Here is a 14,638-nt window from a genome sequence, read left to right on the forward strand (position 1 = left end):
CTATGGGATCGACTACCAGGAGACATTTGCTCCAGTTGCAAAGTTGAACACTGTTTGGGTTCTATTGTCATATGCTGTCAATCTGGGTTGGCAAAGTCTACAAACTAAAGCGGGCATTATATGGGCTGAAGCAGTCTCCTCAGGCTTGGTTTGGCAGGTTTCATAAAGCCATGATTTTTGTAGGGTACAAACAGAGTAATGCTGACCAAACTCTGTTCATCAAACGTTTTGGAGATAAAGTTATTGTTCTCATAGTCTATGTCAATAACATAGTTGTGACCGGCAGTGACATTGATAAGATCTCTCAACTGAAAGCTTTCTTAGGACAAGAATTTGAAATAAGAATCTAGGAAAGCTAAGGTATTTTCTTGGGATTGAAGTTGTCCGTTCTTCCAAAGGCACCTTTCTTTCCCAAAGGAAGTACGTCCTGGATCTTCTCTCTAAGACTGGTTTGTTAGGGTGTCACCCTTGTGATACTCCTTTGGAAGCTACTACTCGTCTGAAGGAAAAAATATGGTGAACCTGTTGATAAGGGACGTTATCAGAGATTGGTGGGGAAGTTGATCTACCTCTCCCATACTAGACCAGACATTGCATTTGCAGTGAGTCTGGTCAGTCAATTCATGCATGATCCCTACTCCACTCATATGGATGTTGTTCTTCGCATTCTCCATTACATGAAGTCGGCTCCAGGAAAAGGGATTCTTTTGTCTCCACATGATTATCTTTGTATTGAGGCCTACACTGATGTCGGATGGGGTGGTTCTCCTGATCGAAAATCTACTTCAGGTTATAGTACGTTTGAAGGAGGTAACCTTGTCACGTAGCGTAGAAAGAAGCAAAATGTTGTGGCAAGATTTAGTGTTGAAGTAGAGTTCTACGCTATGGCATAGGGAATTTGTGAGTTACTATGGCTTCAAAGCTTTACTTCAAGACCTTGGTGTCTCTGTGCGTCACCCAATGATGTTGTATTGTTATAACAAAGCAGCAATTAGCATTGCTCACAATCCTGTGTAGCATGATCGTACCAAGCACGTGGAGATTGACAAACATTTCATCAAGGAGAAGTTAGAAAGTGGTCAGATTTGTATGCCTTTTGTGAAGTCAGGTGATCAGCTTACCGATGTCTGCACTAAAGCACTGAGTGGGAAATTGTTTCATCCTAATTTGTCCAAGTTGGGCATGTGTGATATCTATGCACCAACTTGAGGGGGAGTGTTGAGTTATGTAACCCGTAAGGGTGTTTTTGGTTTTTTCCCCCTATAGCTGACTAATTCATTAAAGTCTGTTATGAGGGGGCTTAATTGTAATCCTGTTCTTATGAATTTTATTATAAATAGAAGGGCTTGGGGATCACATTGATCAACCAAGAAGCATTAACATTCTGTTAACAAATTGCATTCCTGATATCTAATCTACAAAAAATATGCACAAGGTTTGCTTTAATGATTTCTGCAATAAACCAAAGGGGAGGAAAAACAACCTAAAATCATGTACCAGTACTATCCACTATCTGTTACTGTAAAAAGATTAGAAGTTTTTTACCTCCAAATGCCTCCTTTGCTTGCGGATGCTTGCATTTATCAGGGTGAACAAGCAAAGATAACTACAAAATTTAAGAAGCACAGGATTAAATGAGAAATGAGATATTTTCACAGTTGTTAATTTACTTATATTCTCAAAAATTACCTTACGGTATTGCTTTTTCACATCCTCCAAAGATGAATCAAAGGGCAGATTAAGAAACTCAAATGCATTTAATTTGAAGCATGAAAGGATCCTGCAGTTGTTCACATTAGTTCAGGGGGAAAAACATCCATTAAGAACAAGAAGAAAATGGATCAAGACCAGGTTCGTGTTTAGATATTACAAAAAACATGTAAAAACAGCTATTTCCAAATTAAGAAACCTTGGAAGATAAAAAGAATTCATAGCCATAAATACAAAATATTAGTTGCTCACTTGCTCTATATATTTCATAGAGTATCCGATATTATCACCCGTTACAACTCTCAAAATCATTTCGATTATGTTCTCATTGTACTGCAGGGGGAAATTTTCTCATTTTAGCTTCTATACCTTGTAACGAAGTATAGAATCAATAGTATCAGAAACAACCATGTAAGCTTCTAAGTTGGAGATAAATGTATTCAAGTACCTTTCTCATTTTTCTCTTTGTGATAGTTGGATCCAAGTAGCATCACTTCTCTAATACTTGATATCCAAACAAGTAATATGGTAGTGAAGATACAGTCAAATTTTCAGAAACAGCAGAGATTCATATTGATATTTAAAAAAGAAGAGAGATCGAAGTAGGAGCAAACATACATAAAATGGCTTTTCAATTTGGAGCTCAGGACAAACTATACATATAATACCAGTTGCTCCAAATTTTCACACAGGATATGTTACACCTGACATTATGCCAAAGGTTTAGCATCTTGAAATGATTTTACTCAGCTTATCATTTGACCAAAAATTTTCTAGTGTCAATTTTGAACCCAATACCGAGTTGAAGATCTATGATGTGTGGACAGCACCACCAGTGTTTGTCATAGACAGACACACACACACACACACACAAGTGTCAGAATCCAGAAACAGGGATGCCCCGTATGAAAATTTTATTGATCGATCATACATGACATGTATTTGAATAATTACAGAATAGGTAATCCAATTCATTATCAAAAGTGAAGGGCAATCTCACATAAGGACTGCTAATGTTTAGATTATAAAAGAGCAATTTATCTTCCGTAAAATGAAAAAGGTAAGTAGATAATATGTGAAAACAAAGGGCTAAGCATTCATGTACTTAGGTCTATTTTAATTGTAAAAAGTAAAACATTTCAAAGGAAACAATCAACAAGAAATTTAGGATACAAAGGAAACATATCTAGGACCGAGTTGAGCTAACACTCGAAGAACAAAGAAAAGAAGAAAGAGATAGGAAGGGGTAAGACTAACTAGTGGAGGGCCAGTAGGGAGTGGGAAGAAATCTGAGAGGGGTCTCAGAGTTGCAGGTGAGGAAAGGAAATCACATAAGAAAGAGAGGGGGGGAGAGAAGAAACTCGCACACAATCATCTTTTCAATCTATTCAACGATGGGGAATGCAACCATATATAAAGAGAAATAAAAGACTCCTAAAAATAAAGACCAACTCTCTAACTAGGAAACTAAGAACAATTGGGAAACCAAATATCCTACGTAGCTTTCTTTTAAAATAAACTAAAAGACATTATTTCCCCAAATAACATAAATCCCTAAAATCCTAGGAGATCCAAAATCTCAAACTGGACCCCGGTTCATCTTCGTCTGGATACCCAACTAGGTTTGGGTCGATACAAGGTAGTGTATCTACATCAATTCCCCCGGTGTTGAGTGATGAGTTTTGTACAATGGTAGAAATAAAAGCTCATGAGTGGGGGATATAGGTTCCATGGCTGCAACTTGAAGAAAATCCAAAATATGAAGCTTTGAGGGTGCATCACTGCATCCATGGCTGGAAAATTATGGGGAAGAACGACCTCATGATGTGGAATAGCTTTCACTACACTGGATTCTATCGTTACCTGATCCACGATCTTCTCGTCTTCCGTTGCCACTAGTTGTTCTAGTTGAGGCTGTATCACTGGTGCTGCCTCTTTTGGCTTGGAACAAACATGATCAACTAACGCATGAAGAAAGAATGTCTGGCGCATGTGAAAAGGATGTAGGGTGCACAAGTTTCCGAAACGATCAATGATGTCTTTTCGTTCTTCCAACCATTCTCGACTAATAATGCGTCGAGGAGAATCAAACACTTCACAATATGCACCCTTACAATATTGAGAAACGGTGAATTCGACAAATACATAATCCTCAGAGTGAATAATGATCCGATCGTTCTTTGATAATATCACTACCACAGATCGCAAGACAAAATTGTTGCTTTGCCCTTCATCAATAAACAACATAGCAAGCTTTCCATTGGGCAATTGAACTCTAAACTGCACAAAAGAATCCATCGCTATGGGCCCAAACAACTAAGATGAACTCAAATCAAGGAGTTAATGGCAAATCTCGTAAATAAAGAGAAGTTTATGTCAATAATGGCAGAATTGTAATTATGGGAAGTGCAGCTATAAACACACAAGGGGAGTATGTCACACATATGTGGTAAAGGGTGAACTGGGAAGTGAGTGGGAAAAAAAAGGAAAAAACAGAATAAATGTAGAACTGAGGACAATTTGGGAAATAAAGGCAAATCAAAAAAGAAAGAAACAAAAGGGGAATCATGTACCAAGTTTACCAACAAAGGGAGTCCTATTTGGAGTCTACTGTCGAACCAGAGGGAAACCGGCGAGGAAGGGGTAAGTCTTCGACGAGGAATCTTTCCACGCATGATATTATACTGGATTTCTCTGCTACAGAACCCTGAAACCAGATATGCTTGACTCTCTCTGAAACTCTCCTTTCTCTCTTCCCTTCTTCATTTTTTTTTTTTTTAAACTGGCGGAATCCTGGGCGAGAGAGGGGGTTTTGATTGAGGAAGGAAGAAAATAAAGAAAAGGTTGGGGAGGTTGTCAGGAAGGTTACAGCGGAAACGAAAGAGGCAGCGGGGAGAGTAGTTGGCTTGGAATCAAAGGAATGGGCTGGGTAGGGTTTTCGACTTCTCTCTGTTTTTTCAACAGAGTTTTTTTTTCGGTTCGTTGTTACAACGAGGAAGAAGGGAAAGGGAAGGTGGGTTGGGTTTTCCTAAGAGGGTGGAATCGAAGGGGAGGGGTGGTTGCTGGAGTCGAAGGGTGGTTTGTTTTTTTCTCCACTGCTGCTGGTCGTATAGCTGAACAGTAACGAAGAGAGGGGATAGAAAAGAAGAAGAAGAATGGGATGAGAGAGATTAACACGGAAGGAGATGGATCTTTCGGCTCTAAGACCAAATTGGTGGAGGGCCGGTAGGGAGTGGAAAGAAATCTGAGAGGGGTCTCAGAGTTGCAGGGGATGAGAGAAAATCGCATAAGAAAAAGGGGGGGAAGAAGAAACTCGCACACACTCACAGCCACGCAAGCTCTCAAACACAATCAACTCAAATCAACTTTTCAATCTATTTAACGATGGGGAATTACACCATATATAAAGAAAAATAAAAGACTCCTACAAATAAAGACTAACTCTCCAAGGAATATAATTCAAATAAGGAAACTAAGAACAATTGGGAAACCAAATATCCTACGTAGCTAAATTCTAAAATAAACTAAAGGTGATGTAGATACATCACCAAAAGAAGCTTATTTTAGTAGGAATAAGTCTAGGGTTGGGTTACATATATGTTGGGCCTTTGATCCCATGGGTTTCCAATGTAATAGGTCACTTTTATGAACCTATAGTATGGGTAATAGGGTTGCATACGGAATTAGTTCTTTTAGTTCCATACTTAATTTTATTTTGGTGTTTTTGTTCATAAATTGAACCGGTTCAACCAATGGTTCAATTTAAGGGATTTTAGTAGTTTTCTTTTAAGTGTTCAGTGGGGCTGGATTAGGACTCTGTTTTGAGTCTATTTCAGTTTCCTAGTCAATTTAAGTTACCTAATAGGTTAAGGATTGGGTTAGGCCTTTCTTTTAGTATAGGAGTCTATTTTTGAGTCTTTTATATAAGGTTGTATGGGGGGCAAGTATTGTAGACGAATTTTGATATTGTTAGAAGTAAGGGAGAGAGGGGGAGTCGTGAATAGGGAATAGCGTCAGCCCCTATTCACGATTTCCCTATGTTGGGGGTATTTTTGTCTCTTGGTGTTATTTGTCTTTTACCCTATTTAATAATGTGTTTTGGGGGCAGTCCTTGTAACGGCTGCAGTCCCAATTGTGCAGTTCTTCTTTCTCCTTCTCCTCTCTTCTTCTTTCTTCTTCTTCTTCTTCACTTAATTTAATATGGTATCAGAGCTAGGACTGTAGGAGTCAATTTAACATCCTCGAACCTTCTCCATTCTCTTCGTTTGGATCAAAACAAGGTTGCGACTTTGGAGACCTTAAGCTTTGAGGATTTTCGTGATCTTATACTGTGAAGGAGATGCAGCACCCTATGCTGCAACTTTGTGGAACTGTTTGAGACTAGTTCATGTCTACATAAAAGAACTAGGTCTCAATTTTTGGTATGTATGAAGATTGAGATCGATTCAGGTGCTGTTTTGCGATTTGGAGACTGATATTGTTCTTTTTTTTCTGAATTGATTTATTGGAGGGTATTTATTTTGCTGGCTGGTGTATTGGTTTCACTACAAAAATCAATTCCAGAATTTTTTTCGTGGTTGATTGAAGCTCTTATCTTCTTGCTGGCTGGTGTTTGTTGGTTGTGAGTGATTGAAGATCATATCACCCTGCTGTCCTACAGTTACAGAACTGTTTGTGAATTTCAGAAGTGTTTGCAAGTTGAGAAGTGCTTGCTCTCCTCTGTCCGAGACTATTCTGTGAATTTCAGAAGTGTTTGCAAGTGAAGATTCAAGGTGTTTAGTTAAGCATGGGTGATGCAAAGACGACTGTGACTGAACTGTCCTCCTCTTCTCATCGCATTACCGAAAGGAAACTTGAAGGGATTTCTAATATTCAGCAATGGAAAAAGGTGGTTCGATTGGCCTTGACGGGACGTGATCAACAGGATCATCTCACAAAGCCAAAGCCTGAAGGAGACACGACATGGGATACAGTGGATGCACGAATATTGAGTCAGATGTTGAACTCAATGGATAATCAGATTGCAGACCTGGTTACTCACATTGACACAGTAAAGGCTTTATGGGAATACTTGAATGTCCTCTATTCTGGGAAGGACAACTTGTCTCGGATTTATGACCTGTCCCAAGCATTTTATAAAGTGGATCAGAAAACTCTAAGTGTAACCCAATATTTTGCGGAATTCAAGCGACTATATGAGGAGCTGAATTCTATTCTTCCTCTCACGTCTGATGTGAAGGAGATGCAGCAACAGCGCGAGCAGCTGGCTGTTATGGTATTTTTGGGTGGACTTCGAAAAGAATTTGAGCCAGTACGGTCTCAAATTCTTGGTGGGGATAGAGTCACCACACTTCCAGAAGCTTTTTCTCGCCTGTTACGGGTTTCTCGTGAGAACAGCCAAGACTCCACCCATGGTAATGAGAGTTCAGCACTTGCAACCTTTTCCAACCGTGGGCCTAGTGGTGGAACAGGTACTGGCAGCAGTGGCGGTAGCCGTGGTCGTGGGTCAGGGAACAGTAAAGCACCCACATCTGATACTTCAGAGACTTCAGGACAGGTGCGCACTTGTCATCATTGTGGCAGAGCTGGTCACATTCAACGTTTTTGTTGGAAGCTTCATGTTAAACCACCTCAGTTTGCAAATTCAGCCAGCAGTGATCCGGTGGTTACCCCTCCTTCTAAGCCTGAGGGTAAAACAGTGACTATGTCTGATGAAGACTATGAGCGGTTTACGCAATTTCAGATTTCTCAGTCATCTCAGTTCTCCACTGCTACCCTAGTTCAGCCAGGTAATGCTATTGCATGCCTATCATCTACTTCTCGTCCCTGGATCATTGATTCAGGTGCTTCGGACCATATGACTGGAGCAACAGGTATCTTTTCTTCATTTCGTGAATCTTCTTCTAATGTTGTGTTGGCCGATGGGTCTCTTGCTAAGGTTCGGGGTACAGGCACTGTGCATGTTACCCCCTCTTTGTTGTTGTCTTCCGTTTCTTACTTGCCCAAATTTCCTTTCAATTTATTATCTGTTCGAAAATTTACCAAAGCTAACAATTGTTCGGTTACCTTTTTTCCTGATTATTGTGAGTTTCAGGATCTCCAGTCGAGGAAGACGATCGGTAGAGGTCACGTATCTGGGAAACTGTATCTTCTTGACGACGCATCCACTGTGGCGTGTTCGAGTGTGGCACTTCCTCATCAGATTCACTATCGTTTGGGTCATCCTTCATTGCAAAGTTTGACGATTTTAGATAGTCGATTTCAGCCCTTGTCTAGTTTGCAGTGTGAGTCTTGTCAGTTTGGGAAACTTCACCGTGTAAGTTATCCCCCTCAAGTCAGTAACAGGGCTGTCCAACCCTTTTCTTTAGTTCATTCAGATGTGTGGGGTCCGTGTCCTGTTTCGTCTGTGTTGGGTTTTCGTTACTTTGTCACTTTTGTAGATGACTTTTCTAGAGTTACCTGAATTTATTTAATGAAGGATCGTTCTGAATTATATTCCATTTTCTGTACTTTTGTGCTTGAAATTCAGAATCAATTTACTACTTCTTTGAAAGTTCTTCGAAGTGACAATGCAAAAGAATATTTTTCTGCTCCCTTTAATGAGTTTATGGTTCAACATGGGATCATTCATCAGTCCTCTTGTGCGGATACACCTCAACAAAATGGTGTAGCTGAGAGGAAGAACAGACATTTGATGGAGGTTACTCGATCTCTTTTATTTGAGATGAAAGTGGCTAAAGTTTTTTGGGCTGATGCTGTTCTGACTGCGTGTTATCTTATTAACCGCATGCCTTCTTCTGTTTTGAGTGGTGGTATTCCATATTCTTTGTTGTTCCCTTCCCATTCGTTGTTTATCTTACCACCACGTGTTTTTGGGTGTATTTGTTTTATTCAGGATCATCGTCCTGGTCGCTCTAAGTTGGATCCTAGAGCTCTTAAATGTCTTTTCATGGGGTATTCTAAAACCCAAAAGGATTACCGGTGTTATTCTTTTGATCTGCGAAAGTACTTTGTTACCGCTGATGTCTCCTTTTTTGAATCTACTCCATTTGTTGCATCCTCGTTGCCTGCTTCGGAGATGGATGATGATCTCCCTCTTTATGTTGTCGATACTTTTACTCTTGTGCAGGATCCTTTGCCTACGGTGCCACCTCCTACCAAACCACTGGATGTTTTCCGTCGTCGCCCACCTGATGCACCGACACATCGCATTACACCTATGGAGAGATACAGTACCCAGGCAACACCATCTACCACGTTATCCTTGCCTTTAGATTCTACTTCAGGTACTTCCTCCTCTGTTACTGTACCTCCTATTTCTGATCTTGATGTTCCTATTGCTACCCGTAAGGGGGTTCGCAGTTGTACCCAGCACCCTATTGATCGTTTTGTGTCCTATGCTCGTTTGTCCTCTTCTTTTGTTGCTTGTTTATCTACTATTGACAGTTATCCTATTCCTAAGTCGGTGGTAGAGGCCTTGGCACACCCTGGGTGGAGGGTTGCCATGACTGAGGAATTATTTGCTCTGAAAGACAATCAGACATGGGAGCTTGTTTCTTTACCCTCTGGTAAGTCTGCTATCGGTTGTCGCTGGATCTTTGTGGTGAAGGTTAACCCTGATGGGTCTGTGGCTCGGTTGAAGGCCCGTCTTGTTGCAAAGGGCTATGCCCAGGTGTACGGTGTGGACTAGCTGGATACTTTCTCTCCGGTTGCAAAGCTTACTTCTGTCCGCATTTTAATTTCCTTGGCTGCTATACATCACTGGCCATTATTTCAACTAGACGTCAAGAATGCGTTCTTGCATGGGGACCTCCTTGAGGAGGTATATATGGAGCAACCTCCTGGTTTTGTTGCTCAGGGGGAGTCTGGTAAGGTGTGTAAGCTAAGGAAATCTTTGTATGGGCTGAAGCAGTCACCACGAGCTTGGTTTGGCCGCTTTACAGATGTTGTGCTGGAGTTTGGTTTGACTCGGTCTGAGAGTGATCACTCAGTGTTCTTCAGGCAGTCAAATGCAGGGAAGATATTTTTGGTAGTTTATGTAGATGATATTATTATTACAGGGGATGACTCTTCAGGTATTGAGAGATTGAAAACATATTTGGGACAGCAATTCCAGACTAAGGACTTGGGATGACTAAAGTACTCCTTGGGTATTGAGGTAGCCCACTCAAGGAAAGGGATTTCGCTCTCACAGTGAAAATATGTGCTTGATTTACTTTTAGAGACAAGATTACTGGGCTCTAGGCCTTTGGATACTCCTATGGATCCAAATGTGAAACTCATGGCAGAGGATGGGGATGTTCTGGCTGATCCAGAGAAGTATCGAAGGCTTGTAGGGAAACTCAACTATTTGACTGTGACCAGACCTGACATCTCTTTTCCTGTCAGTGTACTGAGTCAATTTATGTCCGCCCCTAGGACAGCTCATTGGGAGGCAGTTATCAGGGTGTTGAGATATATTAAGAAGGATCAAGGCCGTGGTCTCTTGTATTCTAATCATAGTCATAGAAGGATTGAAGGATTTACAGATGCAGATTGGGCAGGATCTCCTATTGATAGAAAGTCTGCTTCGGGCTATTGTGTCTTTGTTGGAGGGAACCTTGTTTCATGGAAGAGCAAGAAATAGACCGTAGTAGCTCATCGAGCGCAGAGTCAAAGTATCAGGCATGGCTCACAAGACTTGTGAACTATCGTGGATTAAACAATTGATGACAGAACTTGGATTTGGTGATGATTCTCCTATCTTGTTGTGGTGTGATGATAAGCTGCTATTCATATTTACGAGAATCCGGTGTTTAATGAGAGAACGAAACACATTGAGGTCGATTGTCATTTTGTTCGTGAGAAGCTGCAAGTAGGGATTATTTCCCTCGCCATATTCGCTCGGGAGCAACTTGCTGATTTGTTCACCAAGTCTTTGGGAAGTATGAGAGTGAATTACATTTATACCAAGCTGGGCATGATTAACATCTATGCTCCAGCTTGAGGGGGAGTGTTAGAAGTAAGGGAGAGAGGGGGAGTCGTGAATAGGGAATAGCGTCAGCCCCTATTCACGATTTCCCTATGTTGGGGGTATTTTTGTCTCTTGGTGTTATTTGACTTTTACCCTATTTAATAATGTGTTATGTTTTGGGGGCAGTCCTTCTAACGGCTGCAGTCCTAATTGTGCAGTTCTTCTTTCTCCTTCTCCTCTCTTCTTCTTTCTTCTTCTTCTTCTTCACTTAATTTAATTGTTAGTTATATTGGGCCAGAATACCGTGGGGGTATTCTGGACTTTTTTCCTTTATTATTTGTTAGTTTCTTATGTGGTTTAATCCCACATTGCTTATGTAATTATTTTTACTATTTCATTATAGTTATAAATACAATGTGCTTGGGATGAACTAATCATCCAAGCATTAACCTAATTCAAATCTGTTTCTTCATGGTATCAGAGCAGATTTCGAACCAGGGACACCAATTTTTCTCGATTTTTGTTCTTCTTCTCTCTCTCGATCTTCTTCTCTTCTAGTTCTCTCCTTCTTCTCCCTTGTTCTTCATTCCCATATAGGGCAGCACTGATGAGGTAATCATGCGATCCAGTTGCTGCCCCCATTACCTCATTTATGACTTGTAATTCTGTCCGATAGACTCCAATCAACACTGCTGCAATATTGGTTCTTCAGTTCTTTCTTGGAGATGGCTTCTACATCAGATACAAGGGCTCCTCTCCTCTCTTTGAAGACCAGAAGCTGCTGCAGAATTGTTGTTTTATTCGTTCAGAAATTATTCCTCAAGATTGAAGACTTCCTTAAGATCGATTCCTCCATTATCATGGTTTTTTCAAAACCCTGACATCTATCGATCTTAGGGTTATTGCTGCCCACTGTTGCTGATTTTGTTGCAGGTTTTTTCTTCACTTGTAAGGGCTTCTTCGACAGCTATATCAGCTTCTACAGATCTGTTTTTGGTGTGTGAAGACCTTGAGATCGATCTCATCATTACAGGGTTTTTTAACCCTAACTCAATCGATATTGGGCTGCTGCACCTGTTTTTTGGATCTGAATTTTTCTACAGATGTGTTTCTCGTATTAAGGACTTCTCTACCTCAGTCTTTCAGCCACTTTGATATTATTTATTGCAGCCTAGGCTCCTCCATCGATTCCATCACTTTAGGGTTTTGTTCAAAACCCTAAAAACCATAATCGATCAAGGTTCTCTTTGGCTGCTGGTTCTATTGGTTTGGGACTTTACTTGAAGCTTGTTTGGCCTTCTCTGCTGCCAGTATGGGTGACTCTACCAACTCTACTGCTACTTCTGTTCATGATGGCAATCACAAGACAGATTATCACAGCTTTCCACCTAACCCCATCAAACTGGATGGCTCAAATTACCTTCTGTGGTCTAGATCAGCCTCCTTTGCCATTGCTGGCCGTGGCCTCACTGACCATATTGATGGCACTATTGTTAAGCCTAGTGCTAAAGGCCCTGATCAGACTAAGTGGCTGGCCAATAATGGTGTTCTCATGTCCTACCTCATAGGCTCCATGACTTCAGCCTTGCAGCATAATTTTCTTCTTCTGGACACTGCCGACCAGATTTGGGCTGCTTGCAAGGAGACCTACGGACAGCTTGGCAATGATGCCCAAGTTTACGAAATTCGAAAGAAGGTCCTTCACACTACTCAGGGAGACCTTTCTGTTTCGGACTACTATGCTTCTCTCCGCAGCCTGTGGCAAGATTTGGATCATTACTCCGATTTTCACCCCTCTACGATTCTTGATATTGCCTCTTATAAGAAACATGTGGACAAGATCAGAGTCTACGATTTTTTAGCTGGTTTGAATATGGAGTATGATCCCATTCGTGTTCAAGTGTTAGGCCATATACCTTTTCCCACACTTGAACAATCTTATGCATTGGTTTCTTCTGAGGAGAACCGTAGGGCTGCCATGTTACATCCTCCTATTCGTGAGATCTACTCTCAAGGCTGCTGCCCCATTACTCCTACACCCATTGGCACTTGCTTCTCTTGGTGATTCTACTACGGGGACTGTTGTTTGTGAGCACTGTCACAAACCATATCACACCAAGGAGAGGTCTGGAAACTTCATGGGAAACCAGTGACTTTGAAGCAAAACGGGCTGCCAAGACCAAGACAAAGACAAAGCCCAAGGCCCATCGGATCGAGACTATTACTACGGACCTACTATCGACCTTGGTCTATCCCAGGATGAGCTACAGGCATTCCGACGTATCGAGGTCTTTCACTGTCGCCCTACTACATCAGCTACGCCAATTCTTCCGCTCATTCGAGTTCACACTTTGCCCGGTCAGGTATTCCTTTTGGCGGTCATTGTGCTTCAGAGCCTCCCATCCTTGGATCATAGATTCGGGGCTACGGATCATATGACCGGTTCCTCTAGTTTGTTTCATCGATACTCTCCTACTTCCGGGAAGGACAAGGTCAAGGTAGTCGATGGTTCTCTTTCATCTATCTCGGAAAGGGAATCATCAACTCGCACCTCCTCCCTTCCCTTAACTGCTTTTGCACTTTCCTAATTTTACTACTAACCATCTTTCCATTAGTAGTATTACTCGTGATCTTAACTGCAAAGTTACTTTCTTTCCTTCTCATTGTGTGTTTCAGGATCTGGCCTCTGGGAAGACGATTGGATTGGGTAAAGTGCACGGTGGGCTGTACCTGCTTGATGATGGTCGCTTCTCTCCACCACCATTACCTTCTCCACTGCACCAGAACTCCATGGTCTCTTCTGAACTCTACCAGTGGCACTCTCGGTTAGGTCACCCCCCTTTAGGAATTTTAGCACATTTATTTCCTAGTTTGGTGACCCTACATACTAAGAATGACTTTTTTTGTGAGGCGTGTGTTCTGGCCAAACAGACACGTTCAAATTTTCCTATTTCAAATAAAAGAAGTTCTTCTTGTTTTAAGTTAGTGCATTCTGATGTTTGGGGCCCTAATCGGAAACCCTCGATTTCTGGCCATCGGTGGTTTGTATCTTTCATTGATTGTCATTCTAGGAACACATGGGTTTATCTCTTGCACACCAAAAATCAAGTTTTTTCATGCTTTCAACACTTTCATAAAATGGTCCAAACTCAGTTCCAGGCTACTCTCAAAATATTGAGAAGTGATAATGGAACAGAGTATAAAGAATCATAATTTCAAAAATATTTGGCTGACCATGGCATCATTCATCAAACTAGTTGTGTTGATACCCCTGCCCAGAATGGTGTGGTAGAAAGGAAAAACCGCCACTTGTTAGAAATGGCCAGAGCCTTAATGTTTGCGAGGAATGTCCCGTCTCAATATTGGGGGGATGCGGTTATCACGGCAGCCTATCTCATCAATAGGCTGCCATCTCGGGTACTTTACTCCCGTAGCCCCTCTGATGTTTTAATTGGTAATTCCTCCTTTATTGTGCCTCCCAAGGTGTTTGGTTGTGTGTGTTATGCTCGAGACACTAAATCTCCCAGCAAACTTTAACCTGGAGGACTCCATTGTATTTTCTTGGGTTATTCTCCAACCCAGAAAGGATATAAATATTACCATCCCCCTTCCCGCCGTACCATGGTTAGCATGGATGTTGTTTTCCATGAGTCCCTTCCTTATTATTCTTCGCCACCTCTTCAGGGGGAGAGTGCTGGTGAACATGTGGCTTTCGAGATTCCTCTACCTGAGGAGCCTCGAGCTGCCCAGCCCTCTTTACCACCCACGGCTGCTGTCCAGCCCTTTTTGGATGCTTCCCATCCACCCTTGGATGCTGCCCATCCTACTTTGGAGACTTCCCAACAACCTCTGGCTGTTCCTCCCTCACCTAATGGGAATCCTTTACAGGGGGAGACGATAGAAAATAGTGTTGTTAATATTCCTACTCAGGGGGAGCAGACTCCGGTCCAGAGAACTATTGGTGAATTTCAGAAG

At 41.6% G+C, this 14,638-nt stretch overlaps 1 protein-coding gene across 3 annotated transcripts in view; it reads right to left on the bottom strand.

Annotated features, from left to right (window-relative positions):
• LOC122661362 (J domain-containing protein spf31-like) overlaps positions 1–14,638 on the bottom strand; it is an 84,694-nt gene that overhangs the window by 54,200 nt on the left and 15,856 nt on the right. For all 3 annotated transcript variants that reach the window (XR_006332871.1, XR_006332873.1, XM_043856739.1), the window contains exons 2-3: positions 1,690–1,780; positions 1,546–1,606 (exon numbers count right to left, since the gene is read on the bottom strand). Coding sequence is in view for 1 of the 3 variants with exons in the window: in XM_043856739.1 (XP_043712674.1) it covers positions 1,546–1,606; positions 1,690–1,780 (152 nt within the window). In the remaining 2 variants the exon portion in view is untranslated. The remainder of the gene's footprint in view (positions 1–1,545; positions 1,607–1,689; positions 1,781–14,638) is intronic.

Source organism: Telopea speciosissima, chromosome 1, assembly GCF_018873765.1.
Source record: "Telopea speciosissima isolate NSW1024214 ecotype Mountain lineage chromosome 1, Tspe_v1, whole genome shotgun sequence".
Taxonomy (NCBI): domain Eukaryota; kingdom Viridiplantae; phylum Streptophyta; class Magnoliopsida; order Proteales; family Proteaceae; genus Telopea; species Telopea speciosissima.